Source organism: Dryobates pubescens, chromosome 9 (genome assembly GCF_014839835.1).
Source record: "Dryobates pubescens isolate bDryPub1 chromosome 9, bDryPub1.pri, whole genome shotgun sequence".
In the NCBI taxonomy this organism is placed as follows: Eukaryota; Metazoa; Chordata; class Aves; order Piciformes; family Picidae; genus Dryobates; species Dryobates pubescens.
The window spans coordinates 42,735,493-42,750,906 of record NC_071620.1 but is presented as its reverse complement, the minus strand read 5'-3'; the positions used below and the strand labels follow the sequence as shown (position 1 = coordinate 42,750,906).

The 15,414-nt window shown below is 55.4% G+C and overlaps 1 protein-coding gene across 1 annotated transcript in view; it reads right to left on the bottom strand.

The window, feature by feature from the left end:
• The window catches only part of CDH12 (cadherin 12), a 72,585-nt gene that overhangs the window by 38,811 nt on the left and 18,360 nt on the right, over nt 1–15,414 (bottom strand). The window contains exons 2-3 of the mRNA XM_054164250.1: nt 10,827–11,254; nt 1,554–1,848 (exon numbers count right to left, since the gene is read on the bottom strand). Coding sequence (XP_054020225.1) covers nt 1,554–1,848; nt 10,827–11,057 — 526 coding nt within the window. The 5' untranslated portion in view covers nt 11,058–11,254. The remainder of the gene's footprint in view (nt 1–1,553; nt 1,849–10,826; nt 11,255–15,414) is intronic.

Below are 15,414 nucleotides of genomic sequence, written 5' to 3'. Positions count from 1 at the left end.
GTGTCCAGATATGGAGCCCTCAGCACAGGAAGGACCTGGAGCTGATGGAGAGGCTCCAGAGGAGGGCCAGGAAAGTGCTCAGGGGGTTGGAGAAACTCTGCTATGAGGACAGGCTGAGGGAGCTGGGGGTGTTCAGCCTGGAGAGGAGAAGGATCCAGGGAGACCTAACAGCAGCCTGCCAGGACCTGAAGGGAGCTGCAAGCAGGATGCAAAGAGACTGTTCCCAGGGACAGGACCAGGGACAGCGACTCCAAACCAGAGCAGAGCAGATTGAGATTGGATGTGAGGAACAAGTTCTGCACCAGGAGGCTGCTGGAACACTGCAGCAGGTTGCCCAGGGAGGGGCTTGAGGCTCCAGCCCTGGAGCTGTTCAAGGTGAGGCTGGGCAGGGCTCTGGGCAGCCTGATCTAGCTGGGGATGTCCCTACTGGGTGCAGGGGGTTGGGCTGGCTGAGCTTTGGAGCTCCCTTCCAGCCCAGAGCATTCTGTGCTTGGTTGAGTTTGGTCTCCTACTCCACACAATTCAGAAAACAAGAAAGGAGGAGGAGAGATTGAGGCTGGAGCTCAGGAAGGAATCCTGCCCAGTGAGGGTGGGGAGGCATTGGAACAGGTTGCCCAGGGAGGTCCTGGATGCACCTTTTCATTTCTCCTGCTGCTCTCAGAGGCTCCAAGTCACAGCAGCTCCTTCTTGCAGGAGAATCTGCTTCCCATAAGCAAACAAAGCCAAAGCCAAGCTGCAAGCTGTGCAGCTCTGGGCATGAGGATGAGATATTTCTGAGCAGCAGCTTAGGAATCCTAATTCTTCCCTGACAGAGATGTTGGCCCTTGGGATGTGCTGCCCAGGGAGGTGGTGGAGTCCCCAGCACTGGAGGTGTTTAGGAAGAGCCTGGATGAGGCCCTTGGTGCCATGGTTGAGTTGATCAGATGGTGCTGGGTGATGGAATCATAGAAGCACAGAACTGTCAGGGCTTGGAAGGGAGCTCAAGGCTCAGCCAGTCCCAAGCCCCTGCCATGGGCAGGGACACCTCACACCACAGCAGGTTGCTCACAGCCACCTCCAGCCTGGCTGCAAACACCTCCAGGCAGGAGGCTGCCACCACCTCCCTGGGCAGCCTGTGCCAGGCTCTCACCACCCTCATGGGCAACAACTTCTTCCTCACAGCCAATCTCAATCTCCCCACTTCTAGTTTTGCTTCATCCCCCCTGCTCCTATCCCTCCCTGACACCCTCCAAAGTCCCTCCCCAGCTTTCTTGGAGCCCCCTGCAGATCCTGCAAGGCCACAATGAGGTCTCCTGGGAGCCTTCTCCTCTCCAGCCTGAATGTGCTGCCCAGGGGGGTGGTGGAGTCCCCAGCACTGGAAGTGTCTAAAGAGAGCCTGGCTGAGGCCCTGGGTGCCATGGTTGAGCTGGTCAGATGGTGCTGGGTGACAGGTTGGTCTTGATGACCTCTGAGCCCCTTCCCAACCTCCCTGAGTCTGTATTCACTTTCCTCAGCAGGAAGCCCACACTGAGAACAGTTCAGCACAGCAAAGTGTTCCCAAGCTCCCCACTTACCCACTGGAGACATCTCTGGGACACTGGCAACATAAGGCCCATCCAGGAACCTTGGCTCGTTGTCATTGATGTCCTGCACCTTGATGATGAACTCAGACTCGGGTTCCAGAGGCTTCTTGGTGTCCACATCCACAGCCTGAGCCCGGAGGGTGTAGAAAGGTTTCTCCTCCCTGTCCAGGCTCCTTATGGCATGGATGTCTCCTGTGGTCTCATCAATGGTGAAAACTGTCCCAGCACCATCTCCTGAGAGGGTGTATTTCACAGTGCCCACTCCCTTGTCCAGGTCAGAATGAAGCTGGAGGAGAGAAGGAAGAGGGGGAAAAGATCATTGATGGCTTCTGCTGTGCTGGGGAAAATGAGTCACAGAATCAGCCAGGGTGGAAGAGAGCTCAGAGAGCATCAAGTCCAACCTGGCAGCTAACACCAGCCAGTCAACTAATGCATGGCACTAAGGGCCACAGAGCTGCAGAAGAACCACCTTTCAGGTCCTTAACCACCTCTGAGTGCATGGGAAGAGCATGGGGAGCGTGAGCTAAGGTGCTTCCTACCCCCAGCCAGTGCCTCCTGCACTTAAACAAAGGTCACAGAGGGAGGGAGGGAGGCAGGGAGTGAGTCAAGCAGGTTGGAAAAGACCTCAGAGATCATCAAGTCCAACCTATGGCCTAATGCCTAACACCTCCTGAGAACTAAACCATGGCTCCAAGTGCCACATCCAAGCCCCTCTCGAACACCTCCAGGGATGGTGACTCCACCACCTCCCTGGGCAGCACATTCCCATGGCCAATCTCTCTCTCTGGGAAGAACTTCCTCCTCACCTCCAGCCTAAACCTCCCCTGGCACAGCTTGAGACTGTGTCCTCTTGTTCTGGTGCTGGCTGCCTGGGAGAAGAGCCCAACCCCCACCTGGCTACAACCTCCCTTCAGGGAGTTGCAGAGAGCAAGAAGGTCTCTCCTGAGCCTCCTCTTCTGCAGGCTAAGCAACCCCAGCTCCCTCAGCCTCTCCTCCCAGGGCTGTGCTCCAGACCCCTCCCCAGCTTTGTTGCCCTTCTCTGGACCCCTTCAAGTCTCTCAATGTCCTTTTCCTTTCACCTGTGCACTACTAAATCTCCAAAGTCAGGGCTTCAAGATTTGCCTTAAACTCCATTGGGGAGCAAGGATGGAATCCCAGTTCTTCCCTGCTTCCTGCCCACTGGCAAAGCACATTCCCCACGTGTGTGGCCATGGCCCTTGGCCCATGGGCTGATGGCCAGGGGGGTGTTGGGCTGGTGGTTGGACTGGAGGACCTCAGAGGTCTCTTCCACTCAAAACAATCCTGTGCTGCTTTGAGTTCTTTGGTTGGTTTTGCCTCAGAAATGCTCAGGGGGTTGGGGAACCTCTGCCGTGAGCACAGGCTGAGGGAGCTGGGGCTGTGCAGCCTGCAGAGGAGAAGGCTCCAGGGAGACCTCAGAGCTGCCTGCCAGGACCTGAAGGGATCTGCAAGAATGGAGAGAGACTGCTCCCAAAGGCCTGCAGGGACAGGACCAGGGACAATGGCTTCAAACTGGAGCAGAGCAGATTGAGATTGGATGTGAGGAACAAGTTCTGCACCAGGAGGCTGCTGGAACCCTGCAGCAGGTTGCCCAGGGAGGTGGCTGAGGCTCCATCCATCCCTGGAGCTGTTCAAGGTGAGGCTGGACAGGGCTCTGGGCAGCCTGATGTGGTTGGGGATGTCCCTGCTGGGTGCAGAGGGGTTGGGCTGGCTGAGCTCTGGAGCTCCCTTCAGGCCTGGCCCATTCTGTGATTCTGCACACCTTCTTCCTCACTTTGGAGCCTGAGCTCCACAAACCACATCTGCTCAAGCAGCTCTTCTTCAAAGGGCTGGGAAATGTAACTAAAGCAACTGAATGAATATTTAACCACATCCAGCATGGCAAAGAGGCCTGACTAATGATGCCAGCACTTGCTAAGTGTTTCTCTCTCTGGCTTTTTGTCTCCTCCATATCTATTTTTCAGTAGACATGAGCTGGAGCTGTGTTAGCAAATCATCTGGAGCAGGAGGAGTGGAGCTGGGGAGTGCAGAGGGTGATGCTGAGGGAGGAGTCTCCATAATAAAGATAGCTCAGGGTGGACTTTTTTTTGCTGCAGAGAGGATCTCAGAGTCACAGAACTGCCAGGCTGGGAAGGGAGCTCAAGGCTCAGCCAGCCCCAGCCCCTGCCATGGGCAGGGACACCTCACACCACAGCAGGTTGCTCACAGCCACCTCCAGCCTGGCTGCAAACACCTCCAGGCAGGAGGCTTCCACCACCTCCCTGGGCAGCCTGTGCCAGGCTCTCACCACCCTCATGGGCAACAACTTCTTCCTCACAGCCAATCTCAATCTCCCCACTTCTAGCTTTGCTCCATCCCTCCCACTCCCATCCCTCCCTGACAGCCTCCAAAGTCCCTCCCCAGCTTGCTTGGAGCCCCCTGCAGATCCTGGAAGGCCACCAGGAGGTCTCCTGGGAGCCTTCTCCTCTCCAGCCTGCACAACCCCAACTCCCTCAGTCTGTGCTCACAGCAGAGCAGCTCCAGCCCTCTGCTCCTCCTCCTGGCCCTGCTCTGGACACCTTCCAGCCCCTTCAGAACCTTCCTGTGGTAGGGGCTCCAGAACTGGAGTTCCTTAGCCTGGAGAAGAGGAAGCTCAGGGGAGACCTTCTTGCTCTCTACAACTCCCTGAAGGGAGGCTGGAGCCAGGTGGGGGTTGGTCTTTTCTCCCAGGCAAGCAGCACCAGAACAAGAGGACACAGTCTCAAGCTGTGCCAGGGGAGGTTTAGACTGGAGGTTAGGAAGAAGTTCATCATAGAAAGAGAACTTGGCCCTGGGGATGTGCTGCCCAGGGAGGTGGTGGAGTCCCCATCCCTGGAGGTTTTCAGGAAGAGCCTGGCTGAGGCACTTGGTGCCATGGTTGAGTTGATCAGATGGTGTTGGGTGCTAGGTTGGACTTGATGACCTCTGAGGTCTCTTCCAACCTGGTTGATTCTGTATTCACAGCAGAGCAGCTCCATCTCCTCTGGTTGAATGGGCTAAGTGCAAATTCCTGCAGAGCATCCTCTTGGATTACTTCTAACCTGCTGTGATCTACCTTGGAGTCTCCAAGACCTCTTCTTGTCGTGAACAGGAGCACAAGGAGTCTGAAGGAGCAACAGATTTGCCTCAGAGGTGAATTTTGGATCAGAACAAAGCTGCTCCTGGAGCACTGCCAGCTCTCAGGTAGTGCACCAATGCCTCTGTTCTGAAACTACAATCTCAGGTTAGGGGCTGGAAGGGACCCCCAGAGACCATCCAGTCCAATGCCCCTGCACCCAGAGCAGCTCACACAGAACACAGCCAGGTGGGGTTGGAATAGCTCCAGAGAGGGAGACTCCACAGCCCCCCTGGGCAGCCTGCTCCAGGCTCTGGCACCCTCACACTGAGAAGAAATCCTTCCTCCTGTTTCCATGGCACTTCCTCTGGCTCAGCTTCCAGCACTGCCCCTTGGGCTGGCATTGGGCACCCCCAGCAGAGCCTGGCTCCAGCCTCTGGGCACTGCCCCTGCACAGCTTTAGCCCCAGCAGTGAGATGTGGTTGTCCCTCTCTGCTGGGCCACAGCTCAAGTCCTGGGTTCAGTTTTGGGGCCCTCACTACAAGAAGGACACAGAGAGGCAGCAGCAGGTCTAGAGAGGGCAATCAAGCTGATGAAGGGCTTGGAGCACAGAGCTTGTGGGGAAGGGCTGAGGGAAGGGAGGTTGTTTAGTCTGGAGAAGAGGAGGCTGAGGGAGACCTCATTGCTGAGTCCAGCTCTGGTGCCCCCAGCATAAGAAGGACATCAAACTGCTGGAGAGGCTCCAGAGGAGGCACACAAAGATGATCAGAGGGCTGGAAGAGCCTTCCCAGAGCCTTCTCTTCTCCAGGCTGAACAGCCCCAACTCCCTCAGCCTGGCCCCACAGGGGAGGTTCTCCTTCTGGGGGAGGTGGGGGCTGCTCTGCTGGCTCTCAGCCTGCTACTCTGATGGCAGAGTTCTTGCCCAACACAGCCTGTGGAGTGTCAGAGCTTTGGATCTGTGACCTCCTTTGCAGTGCAGAAGAATGGCCACAACCTTCTCTATCTCTTCAAATGGGAGCACAGCTCAAGAACCTGATCCTTCCTTTCTGGTTTGATACAGGTTACAGAATCAACCAGGTTGGAAAAGACCTCAGAGATCACCAAGTCCAACCTAGCACCCAGCACCATCTGATCAACTCAACCATGGCACCAAGTGCCTCATCCAGGCTATTCCTAAACACCTCCAGGGATGGGGACTCCACCACCTCCCTGGGCAGCACATTCCCATGGCCAATCTCTCTCTCTATGAAGAATTTCTTCCTCACCTCCAGCCCAAACCTCCCCTGGCACAGCTTGAGACTGTGTCCTCTTGTTCTGGTGCTGCTGCCTGGCAGAAGAGACCAACCCCCTCCTGGCTACAACCTCTTTTTCCTTCCATCTCCAAATGCTTCATCTAATGCCCACACCTGGAAGGACCACAGCCCAGAGATGTTGCTGCCCTCAATCTTCTGCTGCTTATTTTCCCACAGTCAGCTACTTAACTACATCAATAAACAAAGGAGGCCACAAGATCAGTAAGGAAAGTGCTGCTTTGGACTTGCAGAATGGGCTGGGTGGGAAAGGAGCTCCAAAGCTCAGCCAGTCCATCCCCCTGCACTCAGCAGGGACATCCCCAACCAGACCAGGTTGCCCAGAGCCCTCTCCAGCCTCACCTTGAACAGCTCCAGGGATGGATGGAGCCACAACCACCTCCCTGGGCAACCTGCTGCAGGGTTCCAGCAGCCTCCTGGTGCAGAACTTGTTCCTCACATCCAATCTCAATCTGCTCTGCTCCAGTTTGAAGCCATTGCCCCTGGTCCTGTCCCTGCAGGCCTTTGGGAGCAGTCTCTCTCCATCCTTCTTGCAGCCCCTTCAGGTCCTGGCAGGCTGCTGTTAGGTCTCCCTGGAGCCTTCTCCTCTGCAGGCTGCACACCCCCAGCTCCCTCAGCCTGTGCTCACAGCAGAGCTGCTCCAACCCCCTGAGCATTTTCTTGGCCCTCCTCTGGAGCCTCTCCACCAGCTCCAGGTCCTTCCTGTGCTGAGGGCTCCAGCCCTGCACACAGCACTGCAGGGGAGGTCTCCCCAGAGCAGAATCCCCTCTCTGGCTCTGCCTTTAGGTTGCTCCTCTCTACCTCTCCAGCCAACAGCTCTGGGGTTTGAGAGAGCTTGCAGGAAGCCAAAGCTTGCAAAGGGAAGCATTCAGTGCAAGCCTGGCTTCCTCAAGGGGGTTTTGTGTTTCCCTGCCTCCAACTTCCTCCTCACACCTTCACATGCAGCTGTCAGCATTGCTTTGTGCCTCACACACTTGAGGCAGCATCCAGGATGCAAAGCTTTTAAAGTCATCCTTCCCCCCCCCCCTTCCCCCCTCCTTTTTCAGCAGGCAAAGCTAAGTGAGAGAGACAAAAAGCCTCAGCTCAACACAGCAAGACATGAAAGCCAAAGCTGTGGCCCCACTTCTTCTCCCTCTTCCACTCCTTTGGCTCTTCCCTCTCTCCTCATCACTTTCCTTAGCTGTAATAGCCTGTGACAAGGCTTTCACTTGCAGCTGGGAGTGGGAGAAGCTCAGGCAGTTTGGTACAGCCAGGCAGGAAAATCATCACAGACCTGCCAGGCTTGGAAGGGACCTCAAGGATCACCCAGCTCCAGCCCCACCTTGTGTACCTGCTCTGGGTGCCCCTGCTCTGGCAGGGGGGCTGCACTGGAGGATCTCTGCAGGCCCCTTCCAGCCCCTAACCCTCTGTGAGTCTCTGATCACAGAACCAGACAGCTGTGGAGACTAGAGGAGACCTTTGAGGTCACCAATCACTCACCCAGAGCTCACAAAGCCACCACTGCTGCCAAGCCATTGCCACCAAACCACATCCCTCAGCACCACATCCCTCAGCACCACTTCCAAGCCTCTTTTAGCTGCCTCCAGGGCTGGTGACTCCACCACCTCCCTGGGCAACCTCTTCCAATGCTTCAGAGCTCTTGCTGGGGAGAAATTTCTCCCAACAGCCAACTCAAACCTCTGAGTAAAGGCCCTTGAGCACCACAAACGTATCTCACCCTCCCATATTATATATATTAGTGGTTGGCTTACCCACCCCAAGCCAGCTGTGCACCACAAACCTACCTCAGAACCCCTCTGCTATCACTTTTGCTGCTGTTTTACCCACTCCAAGCCAGCTGTGCACCACAAACCCATCTCAGAACCCCTCTGCTATCACTTTTGCTGCTGTTTCATCCACCCCAAGCCAGCTGTGCACCACAAACCCATCTCAGAACCCCTCTGCTATCACTTTTGCTGCTGTTTCATCCACCCCAAGCCAGCTGTGCATCACAAACCCATCTCAGAACCCCTCTGCTATCACTTTTGCTGCTGTTTCATCCACCCCAAGCCAGCTGTGCATCACAAACCCATCTCAGAACCCCTCTGCTATCACTTTTGCTGCTGTTTTACCCACTCCAAGCCAGCTGTGCACCACAAACCCATCTCAGAACCCCTCTGCTATTACTTTTGCTGCTGTTTCATCCACCCCAAGCCAGCTGTGCATCACAAACCCATCTCAGAACCCCTCTGCTATCACTTTTGCTGCTGTTTATCCACCCCAAGCCAGCTGTGCATCACAAACCCATCTCAGAACCCCTCTGCTATTACTTTTGGTGCTGTTTATCCACCCCAAGCCAGCTGTGCATCACAAACCCATCTCAGAACCCCTCTGCTATCACTTTTGCTGCTGTTTATCCACCCCAAGCCAGCTGTGCATCACAAACCCATCTCAGAACCCCTCTGCTATCACTTTTGCTGCTGTTTCATCCACCCCAAGCCAGCTGTGCACCACAAACCCATCTCAGAACCCCTCTGCTATCACTTTTGCTGCTGTTTCATCCACTCCAAGCCAGCTGTGCATCACAAACCCACCTCAGAACCCCTCTGCTATCACTTTTGCTGCTGTTTCATCCACCCCAAGCCAGCTGTGCATCACAAACCCATCTCAGAACCCCTCTGCTATCACTTTTGCTGCTGTTTCATCCACCCCAAGCCAGCTGTGCATCACAAACCCATCTCAGAACCCCTCTGCTATCACTTTTGCTGCTGTTTTACCCACTCCAAGCCAGCTGTGCATCACAAACCCATCTCAGAACCCCTCTGCTATTACTTTTGCTGCTGTTTCATCCACCCCAAGCGAGCTGTGCATCACAAACCCATCTCAGAACCCCTCTGCTATCACTTTTGCTGCTGTTTTACCCACTCCAAGCCAGCTGTGCACCACAAACCCATCTCAGAACCCCTCTGCTATCACTTTTGCTGCTGTTTATCCACCCCAAGCCAGCTGTGCATCACAAACCCATCTCAGAACCCCTCTGCTATCACTTTTGCTGCTGTTTACCCACCCCAAGCCAGCTGTGCACCACAAACCCATCTCAGAACCCCTCTGCTATCACTTTTGCTGCTGTTTCATCCACCCCAAGCCAGCTGTGCACCACAAACCCATCTCAGAACCCCTCTGCTATCACTTTTGCTGCTGTTTCATCCACTCCAAGCCAGCTGTGCATCACAAACCCACCTCAGAACCCCTCTGCTATCACTTTTGCTGCTGTTTCATCCACCCCAAGCCAGCTGTGCATCACAAACCCATCTCACAGCTCCAACATTGTCATCATTTGGTTTATTAAAGGCAGTTGTGGGCCCCAACCTTATCTCACAACTCCAATATGTCTGTTTTTCTCTTCCATCCAAATCATCTGTGCACCACAAACTTATCTCAAGCTTATCACAACCCCTCCTGTATTAGTTTTGGTGCCCTTCTGTTGTTATTTGTGGGGCTTTGTTGTGACTGTTTTGGCTTTATTATCAGTTTTTTGCTTGATTGAAGTCAGTTTTGCAGCAGAATCTCATCTCTGAGCCTCTCTCTTATTAGTTTTGCTGCTGGTTTATCCACTCCAAGCCAGCAGTGCACCACAAACCCATCTCACACCTCCATCATTATTGTTATCAGGTTTATTAAAGGCAACTGTGCATCACAAACCCATCTCTGAACCCCTCTGCTATTACTTTTGCTGCTGTTTTATCCACTCCAAGCCAGCTGTGCACTAAAACCCTACCTCAGAGCTCCCATTTCTTTGGGGAAGGAAGTTTCAATCCAAACCCAAGAGCAGGAAGCAAGAGGAACCTGAAGAGGTAGACAGCAAGTGTTCCAAACTCAACCCAGCAATGTCTTCAGTGGGGAGAGGAGAGGCAGAAAGCAAATGGCAGCACTCAGCCCCAATCACAGCAGCAACACTCAGGCTGGAGCAGAGCCTCAGGGTCACCAAGGCCAACCCAGAGCCCTGCTCTGCAAGGCTCAGCCCTAAACCACAGCCCCAAGCACCACAGCCAAACCACCTTCAAACACAGCCAGCCTTGGGCACTCCACCACCTCCCTGGGCAGCACATCCCAAGCCCTGACCACTCTGCAGGGGGAAAAACTCTTCCTGCTCTCCAGGCTGAACCTCCCCAGGGGCAGCTTGAGGCCATTGCCTCTTGTTCTGTCACTCCTGACCTGGGAGCAAAGACCAGCAGCAGCCTCTCACTGTCTCTCTCTTGGGTCTATGAGAGGGTGAAGGAGGAAAGGGAAGAAGAGAGGCAGCTGCTGGCAGCTGAAGGAGGTTTGCCCCAGCAGAAGCAGGTAGGCTTTTATAGCACATTTCATAGGATCACAGAACTGTCAGGGCTGGAAGGGAGCTCAAGGCTCAGCCAGTCCCAACCCCTGCCATGGGCAGGGACACCTCACACCACAGCAGGTTGCTCACAGCCACCTCCAGCCTGGCTGCAAACACCTCCAGGCAGGAGGCTTCCACCACCTCCCTGGGCAGCCTGTGCCAGGCTCTCACCACCCTCCTGGGCAACAACTTCTTCCTCACAGCCAATCTCAATCTACCCATTGCTAGTTTTGCTCCATCCCCCCCCGTCCTAATCCTCCCCAACACCCTCAGAAGTCCCTCCCCAGCTTTCTTGGAGCCCCCTGCAGATCCTGGAAGGCCACAATGAGGTCTCCTGGGAGCCTTCTCCTCTCCAGCCTGCACAACCCCAACTCCCTCAGTCTGTGCTCACAGCAGAGCAGCTCCAGCCCTCTGCTCCTCCTCCTGGCCCTGCTCTGGACACCTTCCAGCCCCTCCAGAGCCTCCTCTGCATCCTTTGCCCTTGGAAAGAAAGGGATGAAGGCCTTTACCTTGCCCACATACTGAGGTTCAGAGCCCATGTACTCCTCCAGCACGAAGAACTGATTCCAGACCCAGCCGCGTTTGACTCGCTGGGCAGACGACCTCCGCCCTGGCCCCGGGGCAGCATCTTCCCTTGGCTCTGCTTCTAGAGGCTGTGGTGGCTGTGGGTGCAGTGGTGTTAGGAGGCCTCCATCAAACAGGACCCAAAGCAGCAGGGAGAAGCAGTTCCTTGTGAGCATTGGCAAAGGCTTCCCCCCCCTAGGGCGAGCGAGGCACAACTCCAGCGCCTAGCGCGGGGCAGGGGGATCCAGCTTGGAGGGGTCCTGTGGCCTCCACCACCTGGCTTCTGACTCTTTATTGTGGGTGTGCTGCTGCAGGCATGGATCCTCCTGATGATGGGAAGGGCTCTGCTGCATCCAAGTCCATCTACAGGCACCTATTGAAAACACAACCAGAGAGGTTTACAGGGCAGCCTGACACTGCATCGAGTCACAGCACAGCTCTCGCAGCCAGCTCAGGTTTGTGGGGACAGAGGGGAGGAATCACAGCTGGGAGAGGGATGGGTCCTTGGGTCAGCTGCTCCAGAACTCACACTCATAGCATCATAGCGTTGTCTTGGCTGGAAAAGACCTCCAAGGGCATCAGGTCCAGCCAGCAACCCAGCACTCCCACATCCTTCTCTCTCAGGCAGGTAATGAATCATGGAATCAGAGAATTCTTTGGGTAGGAGAAGACCTCTGAGAGCATCCAGTCCCAACCCCACCATGGCCATCAAACCATGGACCCAAGTGCCATGGCCATGGCCTCTGAGAGCATCCAGTCCAAGAGCAACCCAACCCCACCATGGCCATCAAACCATGGACCCAAGTGCCATGGCCATGGCCTCTGAGAGCATCCAGTCCAAACATCAACCCAACCCCACCATGGCCATGAAACCATGGCCCCAAGGGCCACAGCCTCTAAGCTTATCCAGTCCAAACATCAACCCAAGCCCACCATGGCCATCAAACCCTGGCCCCAAGGACTATAGACTCTAAGCTCATCCAGTCCAAACATCAACCCAAGCCCACCATGGCCATCAAACCATGGCCCCAAGGGCCACAGCCTCTAAGCTTATCCAGTCCAAACATCAACCCAACCCCACCATGGCCATCAAACCATGGCCCCAAGGACTATAGCCTCTAAGCTTATCCAGTCCAAACATCAACCCAAGCCCACCATGGCCATCAAACCATGGCCCCAAGGGCCACAGCCTCTAAGCTCACCCAGTCCAAGAGCAACCCAAGCCCACCATGGCCATCAAACCCTGGCCCCAAGTGCCATGGCCACAGGTTTCTGGACCTCCAGGGATGGGGACTCCACCAGCACCTCCCTGGGCAGCCTGTTGAGTCAATGGCTGTTTCCTGCCACCCAACCTAAAGCTTCCCTTCCCCAGCCAGGGATGCCAGCTGGATGTAAGCAGCAGAAAAAGGAGTGGTGAGGAGCCTGCAGTGCTTCTAGAAGCCCCCAGAGCAGGCTGCCCTCAGCTGAACTGCTCCAGCCCTGCTCTTTGCTGGGGAGGCCTCCTGCACATTAAAGCTCTCCCAGCAGGGCTCTGCCTCCGGCCATCTCTGTCACTCAGGGAGCTTTTAAGACCTTAGACAGCAGCAAAAGTAATGCAAAGAGATGGAAGGGCTTCAAGGAAAGGAGGACAACCCCCTCTTGGCTGCAGGGTTAGCAGCCAAGTGCAGAGCACAGGAGCACTTTAAGCTCTTCTCCCTTGGTCTCCTGGATTTGCTTCCCTGAGGCACTCAAAGAGCAAGGCCAAACTTCCTGGCAAAACTTCCCCAGTGCCAAAGCTTCCTGGTAAAGCTTCCCCAGTGCCAAAGCTTCCCCAGTGCCAAAGCTTCCCCAGTGCCAAAGCTTCCCCAATGCCAAAGCTTCCCCAGTGCCAAAGCTTCCCCAGTGCCAAAGCTTCCCCAGTGCCAAAGCTTCCTGGCAAAGCTTCCCCAATGCCAAAGCTTCCTGGCAAAGCTTCCCCAATGCCAAAGCTTCCCCAGTGCCAAAGCTTCCCCAGTGCCAAAGCTTTCCCAAAGCTTCCCCAGTGCCAAAGCTTCCTGGCAAAGCTTTCCCAATACCAAAGCTTCCCCAGTGCCAAAGCTTCCTGGCAAAGCTTTCCCAATACCAAAGCTTCCCCAGTGCCAAAGCTTCCCCAGTGCCAAAGCTTCCCCAATGCCAAAACTTCCTGACAAAGCTTTCCCAGAGCTTCCCCAGTGCCAAAGCTTCCTGGCAAAGCTTCGCCAATGCCAAAGCTTCCCCAATGCCAAAACTTCCCCAGTGCCAAAGCTTCCTGGCAAAGCTTCCCCAATGCCAAAGCTTCCCCAATGCCAAAGCTTCCCCAGTGCCAAAGCTTCCTGGCAAAGCTTCCCCAATGCCAAAGCTTCCCCAATGCCAAAGCTTCCCCAATGCCAAAGCTTCCCCAGTGCCAAAGCTTCCCCAGTGCCAAAGCTTCCCCAGTGCCAAAGCTTCCTGGCAAAGCTTCGCCAATGCCAAAGCTTCCCCAATGCCAAAGCTTCCCCAATGCCAAAGCTTCCCCAGTGCCAAAGCTTCCTGGCAAAGCTTCCCCAATGCCAAAGCTTCCCCAATGCCAAAGCTTCCCCAGTGCCAAAGCTTCCCCAGTGCCAAAGCTTCCCCAATGCCAAAGCTTCCCCAATGCCAAAGCTTCCCCAATGCCAAAGCTTCCCCAGTGCCAAAGCTTCCTGGCAAAGCTTCCCCAATGCCAAAGCTTCCCCAATGCCAAAGCTTCCCCAGTGCCAAAGCTTCCCCAGTGCCAAAGCTTCCCCAGTGCCAAAGCTTCCTGGCAAAGCTTCGCCAATGCCAAAGCTTCCCCAATGCCAAAGCTTCCCCAGTGCCAAAGCTTCCCCAGTGCCAAAGCTTCCTGGCAAAGCTTCCCCAATGCCAAAGCTTCCCCAATGCCAAAGCTTCCCCAGTGCCAAAGCTTCCCCAATGCCAAAGCTTCCCCAATGCCAAAGCTTCCCCAGTGCCAAAGCTTCCCCAGTGCCAAAGCTTCCTGGCAAAGCTTCCCCTATGCCAAAGCTTCCCCAATGCCAAAGCTTCCCCAATGCCAAAGCTTCCCCAGTGCCAAAGCTTCCTGGCAAAGCTTCCCCAATGCCAAAGCTTCCCCAATGCCAAAGCTTCCCCAGTGCCAAAGGTTCCTGGCAAAGCTTTCCCAAAGCTTCCCCAATGCCAAAGTTTCCCCAGTGCCAAAGCTTCCTGGATAAGCTTCCCCAGAGCTTCCCCAGTGGCAAACTTCCTGGCAAGGCTTCCCCGATGCCCAAGCTTCCTGAGGCTGGCCAGGGCTGTGGGCAGCCTGCTCTGGTGGGGGATGTCCCTGCTGAGTGCAGAGGGTTGGACTGGCTGAGCTCTGGAGCTCCCTTCCAGCCCAGCCCACTCTGTGATCCCCTTCCCAACGGGAGAGGCAGAGAGAAGGAATGGGAGGCTTAGAGGTGTTGCAGCACAGGACTGCAACCTCAGAGGCCCTCAGCTGGCTGAATAGGACCCAGCTTGTGCCCAGGTGGCTGGGACAGCCAAGAGCATCCTGGCCAGGATCAGACCCAGTCTGACCTGCAGGGCAGGAAAGTGACTGTGAGCCTGTGCTGGGCACTGGGGAGGCCACGGCTTGAGTGCTGCCTTCAGTTTGGGACCCTTTGTCAAGAAGGACATTGAGAGGCTGGAGCAGGTCCAGAGCAGGGCAACCAAGCTGGGGAAGGGGCTGGAGAGCAGGGCTGGGGGGGGAGCAGCTGAGGGAGCTGGGGGTGTTCAGGATTAGTTGTTGCTAATCAGTTTTCATCCTATCTGGCTTAGCCTGAAGCATCATTAGGCATGAATGAACCCACAAAGAGAGCTGTAGAGGTGAAGCCTGGATGAATTGAGCCCCACAGGAGGCTTTTTTGACCCTGAGAGGAGATTTATTCAGCTCCTCAGCTTGGGAAAGCGAAGCCACCCAGCAGCAAGCAAGGACAAGCAGTCAGAAGACAGCAATTAAGGAGTCACAGCATGGTTTGGGCTGGAAGGCAGCTCCAAAGCTCAGCCAGTCCAACCCCCCTGCACCCAGCAGGGACATCCTCCGCTGGATCAGGTTACCCAGAGCCCTGCCCAGCCTCACCTTGAAAGGAAGGAGCCTCAACCACCTCCCTGGGCAACCTGCTCCAGGGCTCCACCACCCATTTTCTGCAGGCTCAGAGACTGAGGAACTGCAAAATGATGAATTAAGGCTCACTCCCAAGGTAATTTACTGAGCAGAAATGGCCCTCCTGCAAGAATTGGGATGCTGAACTGCTTTGCAGCAGCATTAATCACAGCAGCCTGAGGACAGCCAGGCTGATGCACGACATTGCTGCTGCAAGAAGCCTTCACCAAGTCACCCTCAGCAAACCTGGCAAAGATCATCCTCTCCAGACCTCCTCTGCAGCCTCTAGCACCCACCTGAGGCACAGAAACAAGCTCCAAATCGTCCTGGCTTAACCCCAGCAGGCAGCACAGCCCCAACCAACCACTCTCAGGCTCCCCTGCAGTGCCATGGAGAGGTAAAAGAGAGGAAAATCAGGGGCTGGGATA